Raw genomic sequence first — 11,048 nt, 5'->3', positions numbered from 1 at the left:
CCCCTCACTGTGGGAACAGAAAGATGGTTTCTGAGGTGGATCTGTTCAAACAAATAAAGATATTATTCAACATGGTGGTTTTGTCTGAACAAAACCACCCTCCAAATTTAGAAAAATACAAAAAGATAAACCGGGAGCTGGTATGAGTCTAGACATATCATTTTTTTAAATTTCCTGTTGGCTTGTTATAAAGACGATCATAATCACCACATCAAAACTTAGTTGGGATTGAGAGTGAAAGTTATTTTCCATGCAGTGCAGATTTTGTAATTAATCAAAATGAGGAAGAAGATGCAGCTAACAAAGGCACAAAGGAACAAATAAAATGAGTAATTGTCTAAAAAATCACACCCCCCCCCCGAAATTCTGTGCAATTTTTTTTATTAACAATCAATATTGGTATTTTCAAGATGACAATGATGCCTGTTAATTGTTAATCATCTTCTTCAGATAACAATTACCGGGATACATATTCTCAAATAGGACACAATACTCAGTCCACATGATTCAGAAACAAATCTTAAAGGTGAAAAATAATTGCTTTTTAACAAAGCATTACACAGCATTATAAAAATTGACGACAATGATTCCATTTACAAAGACAATGAAAAATCATGATGGTACTAAGTTTCGGCAGATATCTTGACACGTGTGATGTACAAGTCTTGAAGTGAGCTGCACAAAGTGGTATAGGTCATTACAGAATGAACCTTATTCCAATACACTTGGTAACACTTGATATAACGGTGTTGGTTCTGGAGATATCAGCTCCATAGAAGCCATATATCGTATCCTTGGTAAAATATTCCTTGAAGATAAAATGGGTACGTCCTTGATTCCAGAACCAGTACGAAACACACAACGGCACGCATGCAAGAATCAACTTTCACCACGACACATTATCCACATTTGATCCAGGTTAGATCCAGATATGGTCCATGTTTGATCCAGATTAGATCCATTTAAATCCAGACACAGGGGTGTTTCCATGGCAATGATGTTATCCTCATCCCTTCCTCTGAAAACAACCTCTTATCCACAATACTCACACTCCTATTCCACTGTACTATCACATCTTGGAAAAAAATATACAATATCAACTGCTTGACTTTCATATGGCATTTTTGGCTACACAAAAGCATTCCATATTTACTGAAAATGATTTGTGAAGGATGTTTTGACCACTCGGGTAGGTATATCTCCATTTAGTGCATCATTCTGATGGATCAGAATTATATACAGGTTGTTCTTATCATTTTGGCTCTCATCTATGCACTTAAAAGCACCCATTTATCACTACTGCTCCTCCAGATCTCCAAGCATGTGACCATGGCAACGAGAGGATGATGGACTAAACATGATGACGATATCATCCACTTGGTCTCGTTTGCTTAGCCACAGAAAAGTTCCACGAACTATTTCGTATTGAAACAATCAGATGCATAAACATCTTCATATTTGCACATATCCTGCCACAATTATGTCATAACTTCATGGCTTTGCTGATTCGAGTAAGCATCTATATAAATACACTTTGCAATCTGCAACATGTACTATGTTTCAGGTAAAAGACTAGATGTAGAGCGCCCTCATAGTTTGCTTCTATTAAAAGGAGTTGGAAGATGACAAAGGTTGATTCCGAAAGGCCTCAATTGGACTCGAGATGAGTTGATGAGTATAGTCTGCAAAGATTGAAAACAAACACAAAATAATTGGTTTGGGGATACGCCATGCATATGGTTGAATACTTGAGTAAATATCATATTTGCAGCTATATATATATGTCTATATACTGTATATAGTTAAAGGAGATGATTTAGAGGTTCATGGGTTTGAAGATTCTTTTTTCCCTTGTTATCTATACATTTATCATACATCAATTTTGTGTAACACAAATTACTATTTCATGTTTTGAGTAACATATGACTGATAAGTACCAATGCTTTGCTACTGCTAACTGGCTAGCAAATCAATAGCAATTTAGGAAGTCTGTGCTAGCATCATGTACCATTGTACTTTTCAACATGCTTAAAGGTAAATGCCAGTTTTGGTAACGATATCAAAATGAGTTCGTACAGAATCCAATAAAATGACCACCGAAGTGTCTGTTTGTATAAATAAAAAATGTGTGCCAAATGATTCTGGAAGAAATTGTGTAATTGCTGATTCGGGTCAAGCGTCGGGCACGACAATCGAAGCAATAATGATACACTGTCCCATGTGCGCTTATCTGTGTTGGTGATCTTCAGTGTGAACATTTTTCAGTGTAGATTTCAAGATTTCACAAAGTTCAGTTTATGTAACTGTACCAGTTCTAGATCCTCGATGATATACTGGCAATTAAAGAGAAATTCCAGTAGTTGCAGTAAACACTGATTTCATGAGAAAGTCTGTAAAACAGGGCTTAATTGTCAGTATATCATCGAGGATCTAGGTCTGGTACAGTTACATTAACTGAACTTTGTGAAATCTTGAAATCTACGCTGAAAAATGTTCACACCGAAGATCCCCAACACAGATAAGCGCATGTGGGACAATGTATAATTATTGCTTAGAGCGTCGGGCCCGACGCCCTACCCGAATCCTGTGCTTATTTGCTGATTTCTCAGCAATTACACAATTTCTTCCAGAATCCTTTGGCACATGCGTTTTATTTACACAAACAGACACTTTGGTGGTCATTTCATTAAAACTAGCATTTACCTTTAAGCCTGGTTTTACAGACTTTCTCATGAAATCAGTGTTTACTGCAACTACTGGCATTTCTCTTTAAAGCATGGCAGTAGGAATATGTTAGCCTATGGCAGGGTTTAGAGCATTAAAAAGCTTTGTTCAAGAAATGGAGAGGTCGTATGTTGTGAAAATATGATATTGATTCTGCCAGAAGGGAGAACAAATGGAATTAGTGATAGCTTGCAATATGCTGATAGAGGCGACTTTATTTGTGTAGATTCCACTCGTGAATTAGTAACATGAAAATGTGCAATTTATTGAAGAACTCATTTCCATGAGTAATTTGAATTATGTACATTAGCCAATGTAAGATTGTATTTGTTTACTGTGACTTTCTGTCATTTTATTGCGGGTTTTGTGGGGGGGGGAGTGTATGATAGTATTGTGTGCTCCCCATTCAAATTTGTCCTCCTTGAAATTTTTTCCCCTTTTTCGTGTTTTGATGGTATCACTATTATGACATCACATAGTATAATGTCACAAAAGTAGATCACATGTTTTTAGATTGCTGGGTTAATTCATTACCTAAATCACATGACCTAGATAGATTACAGTTACATAGAAGGCCATTCTGCCATTTCAAAATGATGAATTGATCAGTCATAACAGAAAAGCCTTGTCAGACAAGGTTGACTTGGTTTATATAGAAAGTGTGGAGATCAAATGGTAATAGTAATGCACAAGGTGACTTTTAATAACATAACAGAGGAATCTCTTGAAATTCAACACATCACAATAACAGAGCATGAGAAATGATACTTGGCAAATCACTTAAATGATACCCTCAATAAAATGAATAAATACTTAAATACTTAAATCAAAATAAATAGACAGACAGACAGAATAGATAGATAGATAACTAGATAGATGGATGGATGGATAGATGAATAAATAAACAAATATATAAATAAATGAATAAATAAAATAAATGAATAAATAAATAAATAAAAAACAAACCAAAAAATATGAAATAAGTAAATAAATAAATAAATACATAAATAAATAAATAAATAAACAAATAAATAAATCCAAAGAGCTTAAATGTATTCTGTTTATCATAAAAAAATATGATATTGCATATTATGTAGGTTGGTGGGGTGGCAGGCAACAGGAAATTCTAATTCTGAACTATGTATAGATATTCATGTTCAGAATGTATATCTGTAACTATGTATAGATATTCATGGATATACATGGTGGCAAAATGAAAGTAATAAATATATTAGCCCAGGCATACAATATTGCTCATTTATGACAAGTAAACCCTGGTTTACATATGCTCTTGTGAGTCGTCTCATCTTTATACTCACTTTACTTTAGATTCACACACACACTCTGCTCCTAGTCGTTCGGGTGCTCCGGACACGATCGATTCCTCTCAAACCAATTGTCGATACAACTGAAATAGAAACAGAAGTCAAGTAACAGGAGCTGCAGGGTATGAAAGGCAGCATGGGATGATATTTCACTCAGCTTGATCAATCACCCTCCCCCACCCTCTTTTTCATGAATCAAAATACTTTCAGTTATATATCTGCTGAGCATATTTCCATTGCTTTTATGCATAAAAGTCTGCACCAATTTCATTTGCATTTATTCTATATACATATTTATACCTTTTTAATCAAAGTTCATACTTTCTTTAACCGCCCCCCCCCCCCCCCCCCCCCCCCTGCCACAGGAGCACAAACATTAAATGAATATTGCTCAATAATCAAAAGGTGAGATTTAAGTTGATTAAAATGGAATTGGACATCTTCGGTAAAAATAGGTACATCTTTTTTTTTTACAAATATATTATAATCTTTCCTTAAAATAATTTGTCAAATAGAAACTCAGTTCGACAATTGGAAATACCACTCACTCATTCACTAATCATACACAATCACTCTTATCCACCTCTCTTAAGGCCACCGCACACCTTACGACCCGACTGGTCGCCGACTGGCTTGCGACTGGGTGAGGGGAGATGAGTCGCAAGGCAGTCATAAGCCTCGACACCGCACACCTTGCGATCCGGTCTGCGACTCACGCATGCGCTTTTTGCTTTTTGGCATAGCATCTGAGAAATTGCGCTTACTACTGCGTATGCGCGTTGTTTATCATAATACGCGTTATGCAACTCTGCTGTCTGATTGGCTGGAGGTTGGATTGAGCTTGCGATCCAGTCATCAGGATTCGACCTGTCAAATCCTTCCGATTTTCCTTGCGACTTGTCTCTGACCGTTCTGCGACGCGCAAGCTGACAAGGGCTGTGACGTCACATCTCCCCTCACTCAGTCGCAAGCCAGTCGGCGACCAGTCGGGTCGTAAGGTGTGCAGTGGCCTTAACAAAACCACCTACTTAGTCTATAATATCCCACTCTGATCATGCTGTTATCATCTCAAGTTCACTGCTCACACACCATTTTATCACTCATAAATTCAAATGAGCATGAAATAACTCCATTTAGACCAGCAAAAACTAAAAATAATCATACATTTATGATCTTTGGTTGAAAACACAATTTGCATTGACTTTGTACATGAAATCGCGTTTTTGAGCATGAAATCGCGTTTTTGAGCAATTTTTGGTCTGACATGCACGCACAAAATGTTGCGTAATTTCGGAACCGCGTACCCGGGCATTGTAAATTTGGTCTCAAAAGATGCACAAGGCTTGAAAGTAAAAAGTCAGTAAGTGAGGTAAAAAAAAAAAAAATATTGCGCAAATCATGGGGGGGGGAGCCCCCCCAGCCTAGATAGGGTTAAATGTACCAACTCACAAACACTGTATGCCCATCCATTATAAACTCAAGTCATTTGTTATCTGTTCAATAACAACTACCCTATATATGCCCTTTTTCATAACCCCAATACTCAGACATTTCTTCTTAGCACACTTATCAGCTCAATGGACTCATTACCACTCACTTACTTGGTGGTTTCAAACTGCCTCGATCACAAGAATCCCAGTTACATTATGAGAACTTTTTCAGGCTAAAAAATACCTGTTGATAATTATTCCTTCATTCACACTGCCCAAAACATACTATTAGGGATAAGTTCTTGAAGTTACAAGCATGCGCAGTACGGTCTGATAAGCAAGCAAGACGCAAGATTCAAAATCGCTAGCTCAGCAGCCAACCACAGCGCCCATGCCCAACTACACGCTGGGCTAAAAGTTCCTGTAATATGCTTTCACACTGCCAATAAATGAAAATGCACGCCAATTGCCAATGCAGAATCGGCTTTATGTTTACACGTAGAAAAAAGCAGATTCTGCACCGGCTCGTGGTTCTGAACCTACTACTTTGGTGGTGCAAAATTGCCGATTCTGCACTGAGAGCCGATGCAAGTTAATCGCGTTTACACGCAACAAAAAAGCTGATGCAGTGTACAAACACAGCATAAGTTACTCGATAACTTATGAACTCTCACTCATCATTCTGAATCTCAAACATTCACTTTCTAATATACCCACTAAATCTATCAATCAACCTATCTATAAATCAATTGATCAACAAATCCATCAAGATATCGATCAGCCTATTCTATCAATAGATATATTAATCTTTTATTCATCAAACTATCAATCAACCTAGCAATCATTCTTTCATTGCTCTTACCTTTTGTGATAAATACAAAGGCATGGCAGTCTTGCTATGGTATCCCCTTGTAGCATATCTTCTAGGCATATTACACATTCCCCTGAGTCTAACGTTAGTACATCTTCTGCAAGGTTTCAAGAAAAAAGAAATAGTTGACTGAAAATACCATGAATTCTATTTTTAGTTAAACCAGCCTTCAGACAGTAATCTCAATAATTAGAATGCGCATGTATTGCTTAATAGCATGTCTTGCATAATAGTCTTCGAAGCCATTTTTGATCTTAGAAAGAGAGGTTTCCAACATTATTTTATAGTGCATGTAGATGTATGTATATTATTTAAATTGATCTGTGAAAAAGAAAATGTGGAGAACATCAGAACAAGAAAAGTTCATTAGAAATACATGTAAGAAAGCTATGACTCTTTAGTTTTAAACATAAGATCACAAAGATTATTGTACACATAATAGCACAATGGAAATTCAATGAATAGATTAATACAACAAGTGATAAAGACAACTTTTCATTTGACATACTTTAGGACTTTGTAGTTTTCTCCATAGCACTATTTCATGATACTGTATAATCCCAACCAGGCATTCATCATACCAGGATCCACGATAATATGCACTGGTTTGGACATACCATGGACCTATCATGGACATACAGAGTATAATTGTCATTTCAGTTGTCAACTAATTTGTGAAATACATAGTGGTTTCATAAAACCTGACCTCCATCCCGACAGATGTAATTAGCTGAATGAACCCTGGACCATGCCTGGACTTTACCCAGGCAATATTCCTTACATCATACAAAATAGAGGGTGTGTTTATGCTTCTCAGTTCTCAATTTTAAGGTCAAAATAAGGATTTTGTTACATGTTTAATTCAAATCACAGTTGCATAATTTTTTGTTAACAGATTTAGAAACAGTGCCCTCCCTAATCTTGTATGTGCTTAACAAATACTACAAATCTTAACTAAAATGATTTGAAAATTCTTGAACATCAATCTAATCCATTTACTTAACCATTAACTTAATAATGTTTTCAGAGTTTTATCAATTTATGTGTATTCTTCTGTTATTTATTCATTTTTGTCAACACTTTACTAAGCAAATTCTACATGTATGTGAATAACTCCAATTGCCTCTGCATTTTTATTACTATGTATATTGCAATCGATACCCTGTAATTCAGTTTTTTACTGCGATACAATGTCTGTTGAGTAAACCATTGAATGAATGAATTTACTTTCATGTAAATCAGCAATTGTAAATTTACACAAATGCTATTATCACCAGCATTCCTCAAGAAACACGGTTTCTGCAGAAGCATAAACGCAACATTAAATCTAAATGTGTTTCAATGATGTCCTTTATAACTATGTGTTTCCAGTTTGATAGAAACCACAACACACAACTCAACCTCTTCTCCAAGGTCTAGATAGCAGCTTGTCAAATTCAGCTATGTACACAGAATGAACTTGCTTGGAAAAAAAGAAAAAAGAAGTATGGACAAACCCCGGTGGGAAATCATTAAGCATTTAAAAAAGAAGCAACGCACTCGAGGACTAAAAAATGCCTCTATCATTGTCCTTTCACTCTCTTCATCAAATGATTTAGATGGCAATATTTACTTTCATATCGAATAAATGAAATGAAAAATGAAATGAAATATAATAGATTACAGTAACAGTTTCATAAGCTCCACAAAAGTGAAATTTCAATTTATCTTTTTTATGTGCAGAGTACATAAGGAGGAAGGAAGAGGAAGCCGAGGTTTTATTTCAGAATACAGGAAATTTCGGTTCTGGTATCACACCTCTACAGAAAGCATATAATCTGGATCAGAAATGGCATTAACACTGACATCTTAGCATAGACTTAAGACTACTAAAGCCCTTATTGCTCTCAATATATCAATGTAATCAAATGAACAAAGAGTAATCAAATTCAGTGAGTGTGTATGGGCTTGACAAGGAAATAAGAAAAGGGAACATTCCCACGTGTATGAATATTTCTGAATCTCGTTGCCATAATATGTGTTGTAAAATGCATGCATGCATCTTTATGAGGAGGCAAAGTGACGTTTTTGGCAGTTGGAATATTCAAAATTTCAACAACAAAAAAATCATGCTAACCTAAACTATATTTGCACAAAAATTGTTTGTAAAACGAGCATAAAATGCATGTTAATTTTATTATATTGCCCTTCATGACATGGTAACCACTAACCAGGCCTGTAAAACTGCACTTACTGATGCAAATAATATAATACTCAAGATTTATCATCATCATCATAATCATCATCAACATCAATTTATGCATCATATTTAATATGCTTTCTAATTTTTACATCGAAATTGGAAATGGACAGAGAAAAACTTCATGATTGATATCTTTGAATAGTAAAAATCAGAGATAATATGAAGCCTTTTTTTAGCTTCCACACCTACTAAAACCGAGACGAGGAAAAAAATATCAACTACGGTTTTAAAGTTAAGACTGAAATTATTCACTCAGGATGGAGTCCCCTGCATATAGAGTATATACATGTACACACACATATTTAACATTTTGATACCATGTACAAAGGTAAAACAGAGTAATGTTGTCTGATAATATTATCTTGCTGACGCGGTTACTAGAGTGTAGTTTACACATCAATATGTAAACAAAACTTTACAAAATCAGGGCAAAGGGAGAACCCTAATGAGTATTTCTAGAAATTAGGCTTATAAAACAAAGGTCATTTGTACAATTCGGGCAGACAAACAAAAGATATGACAGAAGATATCGAATTTCTTATCTAAAACTCCATGAAAATATTGTGATTTGTAAAACTCCATGTTAAACAGCACTAAGAACCATTTTGCAGGGACTTTTTGGGTTGCAAGTGCTTTCCTGATAGTGCAACTGCACCCTTATGTTAAAGGTATTGTTTAACTTTGTGAGCAGCCGATTTAATAAATTCTCAAACCAAGATGAAACATGTGTACAAGTGCATATATTAGAACTAATAAACCCCGAAAACAACCATTATTGAGAATGAAAAGCTAAAACTACAAGGCAAACCCCGATTATGTAAATAGGCGTCTTATAGACGCCGAAATAGTACACATAAGTGTATGGGATGAAATCAAGATGGTGTTTCCGGTCACTTTATATTTCAATTTTTGAAGCACTTAATAATGATTTTCGAATGCAATTTTCTCTGGGCTTCATTTTTGTAACATATCACAGACACAGATGACAAGTGTGACCTTCTAGCTCAGATTTTAAAAAGTCAAACCAATGTTAACCAATCACTTTAAAATATGTGTAGGATGAATAATAATTCTCATTGTTTTCTGGGGTTGCCACGCAGTCAAGCTTAGCTTATAGTGGCAACCCCTGCAACTTTCTAAAAATCGATATGTTTTAATAGAAAATGCCATTTTGTTCAATGTTTTGCTTGTCAGTTATATATGTATCATTATTGTATTTTCTTTGTTTATGTGTTTATGAAAAGTGTTGCAGAAACCAAAAGATGAAATGAAAAAGTGTATTTATTCAACAACAAATTTTCCAGCAAACGAAGGTGTACTTGTGCAAACTTTAATTCTTCATCAATTCAAAGAAAAATGAACTCCTAGCCTTGTTTCTTGAACAGTCTACCCTGATTGCAAACTGCAATGCACTGGGATGTCCATATGCTTGTTGTGTAATGTGGTGGAGTATCTTCTTGTACATGTAAGGGATATACAGAAAATAATGTGAAGTGACAATGGATGTTATTTAAGGTAACATATATCCTGTGCAAGAATGTGCTCATATTTCATTAAAGGCACGATACACGGAGAACATGAATATTGACCAAAAGAAATGACACCACTCTTACCATTATATACAATCCTGGGTTTGGTGAGGCAGGCAAGCAAATGAAGCTCAATATTATCGGCACCGACAAACTTGGAACATACTGGACATTTGATACCTGGAAAAATAAAAAGTATAACAATCTGCTCAATCAAGATGCTTCTTTACTACATGAATGCATTAGTCATAGCTGATACATAAATTAGATACCGGTAATGGGAATAATAGCAATCAAATCAACTGAAATACCTGGGGTTTATACTGTTGAAATATATAAGAGGAAAAATTACAATAATATAGTACAAGAAAAATATTGTTTTTTGTTGAAATACTGTAGAACGTGTATATTTTGTATCATTGCCTGTAGTAATAAGTACTACTACTACTACATAAATGTGGATATACAAATAAAAGAATGGAAGGGTAAGTAATAATAAAAATGCCCATTATTGAACCTAATATGTGTACATCAAACAGATTTTATACATAAACATGATAAATCCTTCACAATAAAAATGTTTTGCTGGACTTCAGCTTGGTAAGGTAAGATTGGACAAAAACCCAAATAATTACAATAAGTAAAAGAATGAGTTTAGCTGAACTTGATATCTACCAAACACAGTTTGTCTGACAGGTATAGGACAATGCAACATTATATTTGAAAATGACCTTCTGATCAATGTACTGTATGATCTTGGGGGTCAGGTAAGATATGTTTCACATTAATAAGAACTAATGATGGACTACATATGTACTATTACAGCATACCAGCAAACTCTTTGTCAGTAGCTTCTAGGATTAATCCTCTTTTATTTACGTTGTGTTTGCCGGTATTAGATTATACATCAAAGATGACCAAGAAGAA

General features: G+C 35.1%; 1 protein-coding gene across 1 annotated transcript in view; it reads right to left on the bottom strand.

The window, feature by feature from the left end:
- Nucleotides 1–249: 249 nt before the first annotated feature.
- LOC121407542 (E3 ubiquitin-protein ligase znrf2-like) overlaps nucleotides 250–11,048 on the bottom strand; it is a 32,521-nt gene continuing 21,722 nt past the window's right edge. Inside the window, exons 2-5 of the mRNA XM_041598674.1 lie at nucleotides 10,206–10,301; nucleotides 6,342–6,447; nucleotides 4,044–4,132; nucleotides 250–1,682 (exon numbers count right to left, since the gene is read on the bottom strand). Coding sequence (XP_041454608.1) covers nucleotides 4,075–4,132; nucleotides 6,342–6,447; nucleotides 10,206–10,301 — 260 coding nt within the window. The 3' untranslated portion in view covers nucleotides 250–1,682; nucleotides 4,044–4,074. The remainder of the gene's footprint in view (nucleotides 1,683–4,043; nucleotides 4,133–6,341; nucleotides 6,448–10,205; nucleotides 10,302–11,048) is intronic.

This window comes from Lytechinus variegatus, chromosome 2 (genome assembly GCF_018143015.1).
Source record: "Lytechinus variegatus isolate NC3 chromosome 2, Lvar_3.0, whole genome shotgun sequence".
Taxonomy (NCBI): Eukaryota; Metazoa; Echinodermata; class Echinoidea; order Temnopleuroida; family Toxopneustidae; genus Lytechinus; species Lytechinus variegatus.
Note: the sequence above shows the minus strand (reverse complement) of the source record. Positions and strands in the feature narration are given on the sequence as shown.